The following is a 19,165-nucleotide window of genomic DNA, read 5'->3' on the forward strand; positions in this document are numbered from 1 at the left end:
CGCTTAGGCGAAAGACGTGTTACTCCAACTACAAAATCCTTAGAACTGGGCCACGTTCCACATTAAGGGGATTGGGATTATGCACGAAGTGCCAGTTTGGCACAGGGAAACGAAGATTGCTCTAGACTTCCATGTCTTCGAAGTCCAGGACTTCGACTTCTTGATAGGGCATCCCGTAGAAAAGCTCTTCGTAGATGTTCTTAATCTAGGAGAACTTCAGGTGTCTCTTGGGGGAAAACCATTCACTTTGCCTATAGGCCAAGCAAAAAACTCCATGGCCGAATCTGTTCTCCAAGAAGGACCAATTGAGGAGGTGCTGGCTGTCATGCCAGATGATGACTCTAAACCCTCTTTAGAAAAAGATGCTGAACTCTTCATCCAAGAAGAGGACGAATTAGAGGAAAAACTCGAACTGCCCATTCACGAGAAGCCGACACAACCTCCAATAGAACTAAAAGTCCTTCCCGACGGTCTTCGCTATGCTTTCCTCAATAGTGACACACAAACTCTTGTTATCATTAGTAGTCACCTTTCCGATGAGGAGACAGCTAAACTCTTAGCCGTATTAGAAAAAGCATAGATCCGTCTTTGGCTATTCACTCCAGGACCTAAAAGGGATCAGTCCTACCCTCTGCACTCATCGTATCCCTATTGACTCTACCTGCACACCTTCTAGGGAGCCTCAGCGTAGGCTAAACAACACGATGAGAGATGTCATTAAGAAAGAGGTCCTTAAACTCTTGCACGCCGGGATCATTTATCCTGTGCCACATAGCGAGTGGGTGAGCCCGGTACAAGTTGTACCAAAGAAGGGAGGTATGACGATCTTTCAGAACAGCAAGAACAAACTCATACCTCAAAGACCTGTCACGGGGTGGAGGATGTGCATAGACTATCAGAAACTTAACTCGGCCACAAAGAAAGACCACTTTCCGCTGCCCTTCATTGACGAAATGTTAGAGCAGTTGGCCAAGCATTCTTTCTTTTGTTTCCTTGATGGGTATTCCGGTTATCACCAAATTCCCTTCCACCCTGATGATCAAAGCAAGACCACATTTACTTGCCCATACGGAACCTATGCTTATCGGAGGATGTCTTTCGGGCTTTGTAATGCTCCCGCATCGTTTCAGCGGTGCATGATGTCTATCTTTTCAGACATGATCGAGGAAATCATGGAAGTTTTCATGGACGATTTCTCCGTCTATGGAAAAACTTTTGATCATTGTCTCAAAAATTTAGATAGGGTCTTGCAGCGATGCCACGAAAAGGACATGGTGCTGAATTGGGAAAAATGTCATTTCATGGTCCGCGAAGGCATCATCCTTGGACACCTTGTGTCCGAGAGGGGGATTGAGGTGGACAAAGCAAAAATCGATGTTATAGAACGTCTCCCACATCCAGTTAACGCCAAGGGGATCCGTAGCTTCTTGGGTCATGCGGGGTTCTATCGCCGTTTCATTAAAGATTTCTCTCAGATCGCTAGACCCCTTACAAACCTTTTAGCTAAGGATGCGCCCTTCGAATTCACGGATGAGTGCCTTCGCGCCTTTGAAATCCTAAAAAAGGTACTCATCTCAGCTCCAATCATTCAACCCCTAGATTGGAGCCTCCCGTTCGAAATAATGTGTGATGCTAGTGACTATGCCGTTGGTGCGGTCCTAGGCCAAACCAAAGATAAGAAGCATCATGCAATTGCCTATGCTAGCAGAACTCTAACAGGAGCACAATTAAATTATGCCACTACTGAAAAAGAGCTCCTTGCAGTTGTTTTTGCTATTAATAAGTTTAGATCTTACTTGGTTGGAGCAAAGGTTATTGTTTATACTGACCATGCAGCTTTGAAATATTTGCTCACCAAGAAAGATGCTAAGCCCCGTTTGATTCGGTGGATTCTCTTACTCCAAGAATTTGACCTTGAAATAAAAGTTGCAGGAACCACCAATCAATGACTTCTACGCGACGGCATGTTGTTCAAGGAGACGGACTCCAACCCATGGTACGCAAACATTGTGAACTTCATGGTTACAGGTTATGTACCACCTGGGGAAAACAAGAAAAAGCTGATCTTCGAGAGCATACGTCACCTTTGGGATCCAACATATCTGTACAGGGTGTGTACGGATGGATTATTGAGGAGATGTGTCCCTACAGCAGAAGGGGTACAGATCATAGAGAAATGCCATACTGCAGCGTATGGAGGCCACTTTGGAGCTTTCAGAACACAAGCAAGAATTTGGCAAAGTGGTTTCTTCTGGCCCACAATGTATGAAGACACCAGAGAATTTATTCGAAGGTGCCGAAGATGCCAGTTGTAGGGAGGCATCACTGCTAGCAATGCAATGCCCCTCACATACAATCTCCAAGTTGAACTATTCGATGTCTAGGGTATTGACTTCATGGGACCATTCCTAAAGTCCCATGATTGTGAGTACATAGTGGTTGCTGTGGACTACGTCTCCAAATGGGTGGAAGCGTTACACTGCCGAGCTGTAGATGCCAAGCATGCGAGGAAGATGTTTCATGAAATCATCTTCCCTCGTTTCGGAATACCAAGGATGGTTATAAGTGACGGGGGGTCCCATTTCATCGACGAGACCTTCCGTCGCTTCCTAAAAGAACTTGGCGCAAGACACAACATTGCTACACCCTTCCACCCTCAGACCAGTGGACAGGCAGAAACTTCTAACAAGCAAATCAAGAGTATTCTGCAGAAAACGATGAACGAAATGGGTAAAGGATGGAAGAATATGCTACCTGATGCACTTTGGGCATACAGAACATCATATAAGACCCCCATCAGCATGTCACCATATCAACTGGTCTACGGGAAGACGTGTCATCTCCCAGTTGAGCTTGAGCACAGGCCCACTGGGCCATTAAGAAATGGAATATGGACTACAAGCTTGCTGGGAGGAATAGACAAATGCAGCTGGCAGAGTTAGAGGAATGGAGAGAAAAGGTATACCATAGTGCCAAGTTATACAAGGATCATACCAAAAGATGGCACGACAAGAGGATCAACCCCAAGGAGTTCAAGCCAGGTGACAAGGTATTAATGTTCAATTCCAGGGTAAAACTCTTCGGAGAAGGAAAACTTCGCAGCAAATGGAAGGGCTCGTACACCGTCGTCAACACATCTTCTCACGGGGCAATCACACTCCAGGATGATGACGGTGAGTACTTCAAGGTAAATGGCCATCGGCTTAAACTTTTTCATGAACCTTTCCGACCCGGTGAAGTTTTCAATGAAATTAAGTTAGTAGATTTCGATTCTACACATCTTCTCTGTAGAAATGAAGCTCATGCACTACCTGATCACCTAGCCCACGACCTTAGAAGCCCACACGAAGAATCTGGGGCCCAGTAGAGCCCAGAGGGGGGCGGCCGAACCTAGGGGTCGGCCGGCCACATCTCGTGGCCGTTGGTGCTGAACCTTTGAAATTTAAACCCTCCAACATCCCTTTTCATGTTTCCTTGTGTGGAGACGCTGAACTTCGGAAGGTTTGGCACCATTTTGATCCTCTCTTCCCTTTAAATTCATCTCCTCTCCTCTCCTTCTTCTCATTCATCCAAAGTCCAATCACTCCACTCTTCCTCAGCCTCTTTTCACCTGCAAATCACCATTACCATGGCCGGAAAATCCATCATCCCGTTCGTTGGGTCCGAGTCCACGTATGGCCTCAACGGCGAGCCGTCTCCAGCCAATCAAGCTCTAGCAAGTCCAGCAGTAGAAGAAGAGGCAATGCACATTGCCACAACACCGCTAGCAATCATGCCACCATCTGGGAGGAAGATGGAGCCGAGGGGCGCCGAGGAGGGGGCGGCCGACCCCCTGGTTCGGCCGAACCAGGGAGGAGGCCCCTCGGCCTCCCCTTCGGCATGACTCACCATCAAGAAGTCCACTACCCGGAGGGGCAGGGGAGGGCGCCCAGGAACTACACCGAGGCCAACGACGGGCGAACTTCGCCCAAAGGATGTCGTCGTTCGCCTCTTCACCGACCCGACGCCTCCAATGCCCATGGAGGAAGGGATGCAACACGCCTACACCGTGAGGAACAAAAGTGGCGACGTAGTTAGCCACCATTACACCACCTCTCTCACCCCCGTTAGTGACAACACTCCAAAACGTTTTAGGGTCGTAGGAGTCTGGACTCTCGGAGAGGGGGTACGGTAAGGGCCTCTTTCCCGCGCTCTCCCCCAAGGAGAAGGGAGAGGCCGAATCCGTTGCATCCACCCCTAAAAGGGTGAAAAGGCACCTAACTCCTCCTCCCATCACACATCCTGGGGGGTAGTACGAGAGTGAGGACGAGAAGGTCCTAAAGGGGCCTAAGGTTGTCCAGCTTCTGAAGACTATAGTTGCGTTAAAGAAAGAAAACCAGAAGCAGGGCGACCAACTGGCGGAGTTGTCCTTAGAGCTGAAATTGGTCAAAGACGACCTCAATACCCTCTGCCATGGCCTCAGCTCCAGGATCTCACGCCTGGAGAAGGGTAAGGACATCGCTTAGGTGTATGCCTCCACCACACGACAGGGTGCATTTACTTTTCATGTTTAGTTCTTGAGTTTACCTTTGCATCATGTAATAAGCACCCTTTTATTTCAATATAATAAAGTTTGAGCTCCCCGGATTCCAATCCGGTAGAGTTCCCTTTTTATTTGTGCCATATTTTGTCTTGAGATTTTGTACAGGCACAGAAACAAGTGTGGGGGATGCACCTCGCAAAAATGCGACACAAAACTGGCACGACCAGCACGCAAAGGAGGAGGGCGAGAGGGCCCACCTCAGGGGCGGCCGAACCCATGGGTCGGCCGGCCCCTGGTGAAGCCCACTCGACTCCACCCAGCTCCAGATCGTTGGTTTGCGTCTCCAAATCCTTAAACCTCCCTGCATTCATTTAAATTCAATGAATTTCTTCGCAGAAAAATCACAAACTCCTTATGCTTTCAAAAAAAAATATAAAACCTTGCATGCATTTTATTCTTAGCTTTCTTTTTAACCTTGTGAATAAACTCCTATAGGGACCCCATGCTTTCTAAGTAATTGATCAATGAGATATGACTCGGTTTGATGGCATCATGCTCTTCCTTGCAAAAGCACTTGTTTTCTTTTTCAAAAGTTAAAATAAATATAGCTTGACTCCTCAAATTATCATGAATTCCTACCAAAGCCAAAGACAAGTTTTCATGCTCAACATTCAAATGTTGTTTACCTTTGCTTTGAGCTTTGTCAAATTCTTCGACCCCTGTTAGAGATTTGTCATGCTCTCTTGATCAAGATCACGTACACATACTATACTTCCACACTGGGAGATAGTCGCCACATCCATCCACAAAAATAAGAACTCTATGACCTTGCTCTCCAAAACGACTTGGGCTATGCAAAAAGAAAATAAAGATGTCTACCCAAAGAAGGTAGACCACATGCTCATGGAGTATGTCAAAAAAAAAAAAGAGAAAAGAAAAGATGCATACCCAAAGAAGCTATGCCACATGCTTGCAAAGGCATGTCAAAAAAATGTTGATAGCTCACGGTTGAAATTAACAAAGGGAGAAAGAGTCAGGCAAAAGGAGTTCATCCATGAATCACCAAAATAGTCCACACACTTACACATCTTGATCAGGTTGTATGACTCGTTTCTGCTCGGATCTTGTTTTCGACTCAGCAATACAAGCAAGGCAAACATGCCTCTCCACTCCTACCCTAAGCCCCACATAAGCCTGAGTAGATGGTAGGAAAAGGACGGCAGCATCTTTGCCTTGGTGAGGATATAAAACAAAAAGAGTGATCTAGAGAGTAATTTGAGGAGCAAGGCTATCTTTCTGTTTTCAAAATAAAAATCTCCAAGTGCTAAGCAGGAAGAGCTAAGAGCCTGAATTCTGAGTCGTTCCATTTCTCAATTACCCAAGACTGCATGGTAGCCAGACAAAAATTCACAAGGATAAGAAGAAGCTTGGAATAACTTGTATACAGGTTGAATTCAAGGAGTAGCATCCACCTTGGTCCTTCAAACTTTACTCGAGGATGAGCAAAGGACTAAGTGTGGGGGTGTTGTTGATGGTCCTTAAGTGTCGTTTTCGACCATCAACTCTTGCAGCTTTTCACCAAAAAAATCACGAAACGTAGATATAGGGCTTACAACTAACCATTTCCGCGAGTTTTGGTGAATTGTCCTCTACAGGCATCCACATCTGTAAAGGAGGGAAAACACAAGTGAACACGAGGAAAATGCACAAAAGATCCACACTGAAACGTGTCACTTACAAGGAGGGCCCACATGTCAGAGCAAACAGGGGAACCAAGGCAAATGCACCACGGGATCTTGACATGGGCCCACAGATCAGACTCCACGAGGAAGATAAGGACGAGAGGCGACCAGGTGGGGCCGGCCGACCCCCCTAGGTCGGCCGAACCTGGCCGGCCTCCCGTCTAGGTGCACTTCGACGTGGCGTGCCCCCTACTCCTCTTGATCACCTTCCATATATGCTTTTGGCGGGAACCGACCCTAAAGACTATAAAAGGGAGCTCCCTCCACCTCTCACAACACACACCATTTCATATGTGAAGGAGAAGAGTAGAGGGGCTCCACCTCTTTGTATCATTAGCCTAGGGAGTGTGTGAGGAAGGAGTGCGGAGAAGAGCCAGACTGGTCGGCATCTCTTCGGCTCTGTACCTCTACGGATATGGTACATTTGGAGTACATATCCAGGTTCTTCTATTCGGTGAGTTCTAGTAAAGTTATTCTTTTGTTCTCATTCGTTCGCGGGTTCATCGTCTGTTCTCGTAGAGGATACTCTAGAAGAGGGCCCCTGATAAAGACGGGATAACCCTGCGCAACTCTAGAGTAGTAATCGAAGGCATAGGCGTGGTGTCTGGGCCTTAGATTACCTTTGTTTGTCTCATGCTCAGCTGGTATTGTGGGGTAGACGGCAGGTGGTGACAGCTCTGTCCGTCCGCTATGGATACAGTCTGTGTGGTTAGTGCACTCCCCCCTGGGTACGACATAAAGCGATACTGGATATTCCTTGGCAGACATAGTGCCGACCCGCAGCTCTTTGTTTGACTGGTCACAGGTGCCCGCACCCTCGCACGGTCTTTCTGCTCTATTGCACTGACCCCCACTGTATTTCTCCACCTTTGTCAGACTCTGTTAGTGTCCATTCTGTCCAAAAGGGTACACAGGTCAAAAAAAGTTTGTGCAAGGGCATGCAGGTGCGACTGAACTTTTTAGGAGACATTTACATGTATATCCTTATGTTATGTGCTCTTGACCTCCAGACCCCTATTTTTTTAGTCGCACCTGTATGCCCAACCGCCAACTCATCTTTATCCCTATACCCTTCTGTCCATGTTCTGCTAGAAGATAACGGGAGCAAAGCCCTGACAGGTGGGACTCAACAATAAAAATGACCCTATTGCCCCTGGTACCTCTTTACTCATATTCTCAAGTAAAAAAACAGACCTCCTTCCCCGATCGGATCGGATCAGGAGAGGCCCCCGACGAACCCACCTGCCGCCACCGGCCGTGGCCTCCCCCCCATCCCTCCCCCCCCCCCCCCGCCGGCCGCCCCCCTCCGAAGGCCCCCGCCGCTGGCCGACGCCCTCCGGCCCGCCCCGCCTCCGGCCACTGCCTAGGCCCGCCTCGCTTAGCCTAGCCCCGGCCCCGCCGGGCTCGGGCCGTGCCGGCTCGTCGCGGCGTCGCCCCCGCGGGCCTTCTTCTCCTTGTCGCCCTACCAGCCGCCCCAGTCGGAGGGGTTCTCCCCGCTCCGCGAGTACGGCCTCGTCCCCATGGTCATCGAGACAACCTCCCGCAGGGAGCGCGCCTATGACATCTTGTCACGCCTGCTCAAGGAGCGCATTGTCTGCTTCCACGGCCTCATCGCCGACTGTTGGCATTTCTTAAGTCGATACCAGGTTTGCGATGACCATGGTAACAACCCTAGAATTGCCTATTGTCGGTCCTTAGTGCAATCACTAGAAATGTGGGCGCCGAACCCATCCTAGCAACTGCACCCAAGGGGTGCCACTCTCGTGGTATAATCAATACAATTATAGAAGGATCCACAAGTGCATGGATATACCGTTGTTGCATTTCACCCGGAGAGTAAGGGTATCATTATTTATTTGTGTCCCAAAGGACGGCAGCGGCAAAGGTATTGTACTTAACATTAACCATGACATTGTGCCTCAAGCAATAGGAAAAACTCTAACAGGGGTAAGTCCAGGAAAATAATAAGCAAGGGTAATGCGACACAGCACATATCCACATTCCAAGTGGAAGGAATAAAAGAGAGAAACAACAAAACAAAGGAACTACTCTACTCTACGTTAAGTCAGCTGGAGCTTAGGCTAGGTTAGGTGTCCTAGTGCTTCTATTCAAAGCTGGGGTTATGTTAGGACATGGTTAGGACTACAGGTGCCAGGAAAATGGGATAGCGGGGAGAAGGTCCCGCACCGGAGTACATAAAGTCCTGTTACCTCTTTGCATGAACTCCTACAACAAACCCCAACGTCGGGGAGTACGCTAAACGCAACACTGCTGTTATGCCGGACGGACAGGGCTATCACCTCCTGCCGTCTAAATGTCACACCGTGGAGCACGGTCATATCCAAAGGATCCCGCATACCCGAGCTCCACGCTCGTGTATGAAGTCACTACTCTAGTGTCCCCAGGTCTCCCACCCTTCGGATGGACAATTAAAACACTAGAGCAAACCCAAAAGCACATCGAACCTCTATCCATACCCGGATCATCTGGCTTAACCAAGACCTTTGCATAACTCATGAACGAACTAAGCATGAATTGATAAACTATCAAGATAGTAAAGCAACCATAGCATATCTCTATATTATGAATAGAAGTCTGACAAATCAGATACAAAGCCATACCGGGAGTCGAGGATTGCTCAATGACTCCGAGGACGACTTGCTCGCTAAAGAAGAACTAGCCTAGCTCCACTACCTAGCTAAGAGAGCAAGAGAGAGGAGAGCCTTCTTGGAGAGAATGGAATGAAGTGTGTGTGTGTGTTGAGGGGGTGGAGGAGAGTCCTATTTATAGCTCTAGAGGTCGGTTTCCCACCGACGCACGTATGGAAGGTGATCAGGTGCCTTGGGGGTGACTCCTCCTCGAAGTGCACCTGGACGGGAGCCAGGCCAGGTTCGGCCGACCCCACCTGGCAGGCCCTCGTCGTTATCCTCCTCTGGCATGCTGACAGGTGGGCCCTCGTATCTTTCCTTGTATGCATTATGCGTGGCGCGCCCGTTTGCTCTGCCAGATGGGCCCTCTTTGTAAGTGGGTGATGCCAGATGCGATCTTCTGCCTAGTTATGTGGTGTCTGCTGCGTGTTTTCTTCTTATTTCGCTCCTGCTCATCTGAAATGTACAAAACTCGAAAACAACTGTGGAGCAAGGTTAGTGATACAAATATGTGAGTAAGGCATGTAGTTTTCCTTTATTATTTAGTATAGTTGACGGTTGAAAATGGCACTTAAGCACTATCAACAACTCCCCCAAGCTAGCCCTTTGCTCATCCCGAGCAAAGTTTTAGACATAGGTTGTTGATTAGGAGTTGCTGCAATGTCGCATTCCTGACTTATGCCCAAGGCACAACCGAGTGTTCTTACCTTTATTCTGACTAAGTTGGCCTTGTTCATACCTTTTACCTTACTCCTATGGGGCTTATAGCATCATCCTCATCTTTGGCGGTTGAGGGTCAGAACAGCTTGTAGAGTACCACTTACCACTCCTTTGTTCAACCGTCAATCCGGAGGTTTTGTAAAGTTTTTGAAAAGAAATTTGTAAGTTCCTCGGGTGATCTCTCGGATCGCTCAAATTGTGTTTCATTCCTTACCAAGGCCTTTTTATGTGCCTTTCTTTTCCATCCTACTTCTAATGGCTCTTTTTGGTGGATCTGTAGGTATGGAGGGTATGATGGCGAACTTGCTTCTCATATTTTGCTAAGTCAAAGATCGGATCCAAAGGAGAAACAAGTCATAAGCCTTGATCAAGATGTGCAAGTGTGTGGATATTTTTGGTGGATGATAGATGGAAACTCCTTTATATGAATTCTCTCTCCCTTGTAAGATTTTTGGTATGGGCTATATTTTCTTTTTCTCTCTTTTTTTTTGACACACCTTGTGGGCATGTGGCATACCTTCTTTGGGTATGAATTTTTTTTTGACATGCCTTATGGGCATGTGGCATACCTTCTTTGGGTATGCATCTTTTATTTCTTTTTGTATAGCCCATACACTATGATGATAACTTTGGAGAGAGATAGACATAGTACAGCATGGAGTTTTATTTGTGAATGGATGGTGGATGTACTTGCTATCTTCCAAGTGTAGAAGTATAGTATGTGAGTGGACGTGTACGTGATCTTGATCATGGGCGTATGAAGTGATTCTCTCAAAGGGTCACAACAATTTGACAAAGCTCAATGAGAAGACAAGTTGCATATGTGGAAAGGCTTTTCAAACTTGTAACTCATACGACTTTGGATGGGACTTGCATATCACCGAGGAACTTTATTTTATTTTTGTATTTTTGAAAAGAAATACTCCGGATATCAAGCATCACATAGGAGAAGATCATAGCAACTCTTTTCAGCCATATCATAACCCGCAACATCCTAGATTCGAATTCTGCTTTTTGCTACCCACAAGTTTCAAGCTTAAGGTTTGAACAACTAGCCACCAAACTCAAAACTTAGGAAGAGCACAAGGTTGTAACTAGACATATGAAAGGAACTAACAGAGCAACTATTCATCATCTCAACAAGGAAAAACTACGCATGCTTACTACACATACTGGAAAGCAAGTAAATATTTTTGGGTTTTTTCTAGGTTTTGCCAATTTTTATTTGATTTTAGTTATGCAAATTTTTATGGTTTTTCAGAATTTTGCAAATTTTTGTTTGGTTTCATACAAGGTTTTGAAAGCAGTAAAGATAGAGTTTGATACAAGGTACCTCTCGTGGGGGTCCTCCCCCAAGCTAGCTTCAGGCTCACTGCTGTTGGTTGGGGTTAAACCCAGCCCAACGGTAGTAGGCCCTCCACTCCTCCTGGGTCTGCTGCTGTTACTGCTCCAGGTTACGGATTCTCTCGCCTGTGTATCGCTGCCAGTTCTGAGTTGACTCGATGTGCTGGCCCAGCGACTCGTCGATGTTGGTGGTACGCATGTTCAGCTCACCCATCTGCCGAGTCAGAGTGGCGAAACCTCTGGACGAAGCTGTACGTCGCAGGGGTCCACTGGAGCTGGAGCTGGTGGACCGGCGCCCTAAGGCCTGCCATGCCCACTCGATGGAGCTGGCACTCTGCCATGAGGAACCTCCAGCCTCATATTGCTGTGGTTGAGGCTGAGATTGTTGCTGCATGAGTTCCTCCCTTCTGGCCCTGCTTCTTGTAACCCTGCCAGGAAGACCAGAAACACTATGGCTGCGGCTCTCCTCTTGTGGAACAAGAGGGATGGTTAGCGAACGACAGTTATACAAGTGATATCCCGCGTTTGGCAACGGAATTTTATTTGCATAACCAAGTGAAAAGAAAATTAAGAAGTCATTCGGGCCTTTCTTGAGTGTGTGGCCTTGAACCAAGTACGCCTCATTGATCATAACACGGGGCATCTCAATTAAAGGAACGGGGTTCCCGTCTAAGATTCCCATGTTTGATGTGATGCGGGTAACCAAAGAAGTGCATTCAATAGGACCCGTCATCCGAAAATTTGTGAGCCATTGCTTAACCATTGCTTGTGCGAGGGAGATTCGGATCTTATTGACCACGGCGTATAATATCATCAACTCATCGTTTCGCACTTGTCATGGATCATCTCTTGGAAAGAGAGTGATAGCCACCCACTTGTGCATCAAACGAAGAGTCGGATTCTGAATGTCATTGCACCGCGGTGCAAACTTGCCATGAACAACTTGACCCAAAATCAAACCCCAAAACTCATGTCGATCAAAACCGTGGCAAGCTTTTGCAAGGGAAACTGGCAAGCGCGCGCTAAAACAAAGGAGGTGGCTGAAATTTCTCCAATTAAAATAGCATTCAACTCCAAAAATTCGGAAAGAAACACCATCGTCCACCTCCCAAAGAGTGCAAAGAAACTGGATGGTGAGGAGATGAGAACCATTCTCCTCAACGGGCACAAAACCATCCCATTCAACCGCATGCCAAACACGAGCGAAGTCAACATACATACCTGTTTTCTAGAGAAGGTCCGGATCAAAGGCTCTGGTATGACCAAAGCTTCGATTCTTGATCATAGCGTAGGCTTGACGCTCGTGGTCGTCTCGCAAGTCGAGGTACAGTGCATCATCTTCATCTACCTCCATGTCCTCGGCTTGCGGCTCTGCAGCTTGCTCCTCGAACTGTTCTTCTTGTTCGTCTTGCTCATAATCCATCGTGGTTGGTGTTGGTGCAGGTTCGGAAGAATGGCAAGAGCTTGACTCACCCCGTGAACGGGACGAGCCTAACCCCGTCATCTTCTTGAGGGCTCCGGAAATCTTACGTCCTCCACCCCTCATGCTTGCAACAAGAATGAACAAGAACGAACGAGAACAACTCGATTCGGGTTACATTAGTGAAATGAAAATGAAACTCTTACCCGAAAGTTGTTCTGCAAAGTGTGTAGACAAACTTGCAGCAAAGAAATGAGAGAGAGAGTTTTCTTGCAATCAAACTTGAGCCAAAATCCAAGGGAAACACGAGCAAGAATGTGTGAGAGGGAGTGAGAGTGAAGAGAGTGAGCATGAGAGCTCCTCAACCCCCTCTCGGCCTCTATTTAAAAGAATCTGGACGAGTGTACCCGAGGAGAAGCCAGGCACAACGGTCAAGTAGCCATTGGAGAAGGTGGGGTCTAGGAGCCGTTGGCCCTGGGGCGGCCCACCTGTGGGGTCGGCCGGCCCCAGGGTGGGCCCCCTGGTGTCCCCCTTTGGCTAGGTGATTCCTCAATGGTCATAAACTTTGAAAATATGGTGCACGGCCAAAAGTTTGCTCGAAAAGATATCCAAATTATTTTTCCCAAAGGATTTAAAACTCAAAAAATATTTTTGGTATTTTTGTGAAAAGAGAAAAGTGCTAGAAAAACTCCAGCATGCAGAAAACAAATTTGAATATTTCAAACATGCAGTGGGGAAAAACAAATGAGGTAAAAGGAAAATTTTGAAAAACGGAGAAAGAAAATATGAGATAAATACCAATTTACCTTTGGCAAGGGTGTGTCATTTATAGTCCGACGTGCACGACTTTTCTCCATCGTTCTTACCATTCGTCGGCTCGCCCTGGAGAACTGGACGAGGCCGAACTCTCGACCTTCCGCCACACCTTCTTTGCCTTCTTCTTTCTTTTAGGTGTGAAGGGTCGGGGTTTGTTGACGCTCACTAACGATCATTTCCAGACATCAACTTGATCAGAAAATCATGAGAGTTTGCATTTCTTACACGCATCCTTATCCAATAAAGTCCCTAAACCACACTTTACCTTTTAGAATATGCAAGTTGTGTTTTCAAGCTAATATGCAGGTTACAAGCTCACTTTGGCCCGACATAAAATCACAAAAATTATCAGAGCACCAATTCAGGCTCAGGTGGACCAAAAGTGATGCAAGAACCCAATTCAAACAAGTCAAGACAGGCCAACCCCAATGTGGATCAGACAAGGAGGCCCAAGACAGCCTGCCAGAAGAAGTTGGGGGCGGTTGGTGGCCCGGGCAGGCCGACCAACCTACCTGGTCGGCCGACCTGGCCCGTGGGCCCCACCGCCTCAACCAGGGCACGTGGCGTCTCCCCATTGGTCCCCTACGTCGGTTGTGATGGCTTCACCCCGTGGCTCCTTGCTATAAATACAAGGGGGGTAGAGATTAGAACACACACACACACCACACACCTCACATCTCTCCTCTCTTGCATTCCTTGCATAGTCTTTAGGCTTAGTGGAGTTTAGGAGAAGTCTAGGAGTCATCGAGTCACCGGAGTTGCTCGAGAGTTCTGGTATGGGTTCATCTCTAGCTCTCTCTTGTAATATTCGGTTGTTTGTAATAGAATTAGACTATGGTTACCGATATCTGATTGAAGTATGTTCTGAGTTATCGGATATATGCTTCTTGATATGGTTGCGTTATCATTCCATGCTTGCATTGTATGATCGCCCTGTGCTGGAGATGGTTAGTCTTTTGTTCTCAGAACTCTATCAACTACTCCAATATTCGTATGACTAGTGTGATGTCTGTCCATCCGAAGGGTGGAGGCTCCGCGTGGGACACTAGAGTATCCCTTACTAGTGTAGACATGGTGTCTAGATTAGCTAAGTGTTGCTGGATGTCAACTATACCCACGGTTTGTAAAGGTAGCCGGCAGGTGGTGACAGCCCTGTCCGAGCCCGAGTAATCCTCCACGTTTGGTATGGGGGGTAGGAGGTACATAAAGTCGCCGGGGTATACGGGCTCCTCCCGTTGCTTCGATAGCGATCTCCCTGTTGTGTAGTTTAATCTCTGACGAGTTAACCAATGAGAAAGTGTAGATATAGCTAGCCTAGCACAGCTGACTCGAGCTCCAACTTCTGCCTTGCTCCCGGCCTAAAGCATCTTTTATCTTTCTTTTATTTATTTATCCAAGAGGGTAGTTTGTGTGTGTGTCACACTACCTCCTACCATATTATTATTTTACCCCTGTTTATGCATGAGAATATCCAATCTAGATAGAGTTCACCAACTAATCTATATATCTTCTCACTCACCGCCTTCCCTGCGGAAATATAAATGACACCCCGGTATACTCCCGGGTAAAATGCTACAACGGTATTCCGTGCGCTTGCAGATTTATTCGTGGTTCATGAAATACTGCCACCCCAAATTGGCGTCTATGGGCGTCATCGCAAGTGATGTTGGTAGGCGCCAACAGGGTTCTGGCTGGGGTTCTGGTGCACTCCAGAGTGCTTGCCCTTCACTGTCTTGTTGGATCATGAAGCGCTGCTCTTCCCTCTTTTTGAACCTGAAAAACATATCCTCCCTTCCGACACGGAAACGGATTTCTCCCTTTCCGACTCGATCCTTGCCTTGGCGGACCTTAGGAAAGGTCGCCCAAGTACGAGGTCGACTCCGAGGTCGCCCTCCATATCCATTACCACAACGTCGGGAAGGACGAAGGAGTCTCGTACTCGTACGAAAACGTGTTCGGCTATCCCTTTGGGATATCGAATGGTCGAATCTGCAAGCTGTACAAGCATAGTTGTTGGGGAAAGAGCAGGGTATTCAAGTGCTTCATATATTACCTCGGGCATTATATTCACACTTGCCCCCAGATCGCAAAGGCAACGCTCGAAGTGTTTGATGTAGATCAAGCAACTGATCATGGGGACCCCTGGATCCTCCTGCACTGCTGCCACCATGCCATCCCAGACATCGTTCCTTGGAGGATTGTACCTACCTGCATGGTTATTGCATGGTGGCCTCCGGGACGAGTTACCCCGTCCGGTAGACACCATGCTAACATTCTCAATGGGAGACTCGGGTTGCCCCGGGATCTTCCCGCTCTCAACAGCAGGTAACGAAGCAGCAATTTGTGCAAGCTGGGTTTTGATCATTTTGTTGAAACTTAACTGATTTTTGAGCGTTGAAGACAAAGTTTCAAGCTTAACATTTAAACTTTCCAGGGATTTATCATTGGCCAACAACTTTTTATTTATATTTTTGTTAATTTTAACTTGGTCAAGAACAACATCTCTTAAGGGAGGTTGGTTCGAATTAAAATTCGAATTATAAGAAGGATTGTAGTTATTACCTCCCTGAAAAGGTGGACGTGGCTGGTTCCACCCCTGGCCTCCTTGTGGTGGACGGTACCCGTTGCTATTGTTGTTGTTGAGGTAGGCACAGTCTTCACGAGTTTCGGGGCAGTCGTGCCCCCGAATGTCCTTCATTGCCACAGACTTCGCACGTGAAGTGTGATTCCATGGCACGAGCATAGTTTTCTCTATGATTCTTGAATTCGGCCCTTTCGCCGAGATGCTTCAGTAGGAGGTCCAGCTTGGCAATGATCATATCCATCTCCTTGATGGTATGCATGCCTTTCGTGCGGGGTTGGAGTCGTTCATCACTCCACCCCTAGTTGGAGACTATCTTCTCGACCAATTCTTTGGCTTTGGCTATGGTCAGGTCGAGGAAGGCTCTTCCAGCAGCAGCATCAATGTTGGCTCGAGATATTGTTGTGAGCCCGTTGTAGAAGCTTTGGAGGATGAGCCACTCGTCCATGCCGTGGTGAGGATAGGCCAGGATGTATTCCTGCAACCTTTCCCAAGCTTCTGGGATGGATTCCATCCCCGTCTGCTGGAAACTTGATATTTTCCCGCGCAGGGCATTTGTTTTGCCCAGCGGGAAGAATTTTGCATGGAATGCCTTGGAGCATTTGGCCCAGGTGTCGATGTCCTTTTCTTTATAAAACCACTATTTTGCCTTCCCCAAGAGGGAAAAGGGAAACAGACGAAGCTTGACAACGTCGGCAGCGACACCGCGGATAACAACAGTGTCTCAGAGCTTCAGAAAGTTCTGCAAATGAGCATTTGCGTCCTCGTTCGGCTTGCCGCTGAATGGGCTAGCCTGTACCATGTTAATGAGGCTTGATTTGTGTTCAAAGTTCACATCCCCAACGTTGATGTTGGGGCCAGTGGCCACATTGTTGGTGGAGGGGACGGAGAACTCGCAGAGAGTCTTTTTAGCCATAGCCTCAAGAACAAGTGGTGCTTCCTGAATGGGTTCTTGTGTCGGGAGGATAGCGAGAGGAGGAACGACGCGAGGTCATGCCCTTCTCACGAGCCTCTCTGGATTGTCTGTGTAGTTTTCCGGCAAGGAGAAACCAGCCATACACTACCCCTGTCTTCATTCAAATCAAAAATAAAAGAAGACATAAAGTGACATTAGCCTGAAAGAGTAAAGACTATATCCTGAGTACAAAGCCTAGATTAACATTAGTACAATATCCTTGTTCACATGGCGTCCCCGGCAACAGCGCCAGAAATGCTTGTTGGCATTTCTTAAGTCGATACTAGGTTTGCGATGACCTTGGTAACCTCCTCAGAATTGCCTGTTGGCGGTTCTTAGTGCAATCACTAGAAATGAGGGCGTCGAACCCATCCTAGCAACTGCACCCAAGGGATGCCACTCTCGTGGTATAATCAATACGATTATAGATGGATCCGCAAGCGCACGGATATACCGTTGTAGCATTTCACCTGGAGAGTAAGGGTATCGTCATTTATTTGTGTCCCAAAGGACGGCAGCGGCAAAGGTATTGTACTTAACATTAACCATGACATTGTGCCTCAAGCAATAGGCAAAACTCTAACATGGGTAAGTCCAGGAAAAGAATAAATAAGGGTAATGCAACACAGCACACATCCACATTCCAAGAGGAAGGAATAAAAGAGAGAAACAACAAAACAAAGGAACTACTCTACTCTACGTTAAGTCAGCTGGAGCTTAGGCTAGGTTAGGTGTCCTAGTGCTTCTATTCAAAGCTAGGGTTATGTTAGGACATGGTTAGGACTACAGGTGCCAGGAAAATGGGATAGCGGGGAGAAGGTCCCGCACCAGAGTACATCCAGTCCCGTTACCTCTTTGCATGAACTCCTACACCGAACCCGAACGTCGGGGAGTACGCTAAACGCAACACCGCTGTTACGCCGGACGGATAGGGCTGTCACCACCTGCCGTCTATCCCAGTCACACCGTGGAGCACGGTCATATCCGAAGGATCCCGCATACCCGAGCACCACGCTCATGTATGAAGTCACTACTCTAGTGTCCCCAGGTCTCCCACCCTTCGGATGGACAAATAAAACACTAGAGCAAGCCTGAAAGCACATCGAACCTCTATCTGTACCCGGATCATCTGGCCTAACCAAGACCTTTGCATAACTCATGAACGAACTAAGCATGGATTGATAAACTATCAAGATAGTAAAGCAACCATGGCATATCTCTATATTATGAATAGAAGTCTGACAAATCGGATACAAAGCCATACCAGGAGTCGAGGATTGCTCAACGACTCCGAGGATGACTTGCTCGCTAAAGAAGAACTAGCCTAGCTCCACTACCTAGCTAAGAGAGCAAGAGAGAGGAGAGCCTTCTTGGAGAGAATGGAATGAAGTGTGTGTGTGTGTGTGTGTGTGTGTGTGTGTGTGTGTTGAGGGGGGTGGAGGAGAGGCCTATTTATAGCTCTAGAGGTCGGTTTCCTGCCAATGCACGTATGGAAGGTGATCAGGTGCCTTGGGGGTGACTCCTCCTCAAAATGCACCTGGACGGGAGCCAGGCCAGGTTCGGCCGACCCCACCTGGCAGGCCCTCGTCCTTATCCTCCTCTGGCAGGCTGACAGGTGGGCCCTCGTATCTTTCCTTGTATGCATTATGTGTGGCGCACCCGTTTGCTCTGCCAGATGGGCCCTCTTTTTAAGTGGGTGACGCCGGATGCGATCTTCTGCGTAGTTATATTCTGAAATATACAAAACTCGAAAACAACTGTGGAGCAAGGTTAGTGATACAAATATGTGAGTAAGACATGTAGTTTCCCTTTATTATTGAGTATAGTCGACGGTTAAAAATGGCACTTAAGCACCGTCAACACCGACGACACCACCTCGCTCGTCGTCACGCAGCTGCTCTTCCTCAAGTCCGAGAACCCGCTCAAGCCCGTCCACCTCTACATCAACTCCCCGAGGGGCGTCGTCACCGCCGGCCTCGCCACCTACGACACCATGCAGTACATCCGCGGCCCCGTCACCACGCTCTGCATCGGCCAGGCCGCCTCCATGGGCTTGCTCCTCCTCGCGGCCGAAGTACCCGGCGAGAGGCCCGTCCTGCCCAACGCCAGGGTCATGATCCACCAGCCCTCGGGTGGCACACAGGGGCAGGCCACTGACATCGCCATCCAGGCCAAGGAGATCCTCAAGATGCGCGACCGCCTCAACAAGATCTACCAGAAGAACACGCGCCAGCCCATCGATAAGATCGAGCAGTGCATGGAACTACTTCTTTGGTTGTGATATTTCATCCCATGGTCATGTACTTTAAGGCAATTGTAGTTTGCAAACCTAGTACTTATGTGATAAAAACTAGTCAACTTAGTACTTGTTGCTGTTAATTGTTGGTCTAATTGCTGAATGAAAAATGATGTGCGTC

General features: G+C 47.8%; 1 protein-coding gene and 1 non-coding gene across 2 annotated transcripts; both read left to right on the forward strand.

The window, feature by feature from the left end:
* Nucleotides 1–2,890: 2,890 nt before the first annotated feature.
* On the forward strand, nucleotides 2,891–19,029 carry LOC120709846 (ATP-dependent Clp protease proteolytic subunit-like). Its single transcript, XM_039995483.1, has 3 exons — nucleotides 2,891–3,187; nucleotides 7,647–7,878; nucleotides 18,611–19,029. The coding sequence occupies exons 1-3, from the start codon at nucleotides 2,891–2,893 to the stop codon at nucleotides 19,027–19,029; spliced, it is 948 nt and encodes a 315-aa protein (XP_039851417.1).
* LOC120710950 lies at nucleotides 16,240–16,343 on the forward strand. The gene has a single exon (XR_005690117.1). It is a non-coding gene; the product is annotated as a small nucleolar RNA R71 (small nucleolar RNA).
* Nucleotides 19,030–19,165: the final 136 nt, after the last annotated feature.

The sequence above is a fragment of the Panicum virgatum genome, chromosome 5K (assembly GCF_016808335.1).
Source record: "Panicum virgatum strain AP13 chromosome 5K, P.virgatum_v5, whole genome shotgun sequence".
NCBI lineage: Eukaryota > Viridiplantae > Streptophyta > Magnoliopsida > Poales > Poaceae > Panicum > Panicum virgatum.

Coding starts and splice junctions, on each gene's coding strand:
- LOC120709846 (XM_039995483.1), top strand. CDS start 2,891: ATGGACTACAAGCTTGCTGGGAGGAATAGACAAATGCAGCTGGCAGAG. Junction 3,188..7,646: donor ATGACGGTGAGTACTTCAAG/GTAAATGGCCAT, acceptor CGCCTCGCTTAG/CCTAGCCCCGGCCCCGCCGG. Junction 7,879..18,610: donor CTGCTTCCACGGCCTCATCG/CCGACTGTTGGC, acceptor GCACCGTCAACA/CCGACGACACCACCTCGCTC.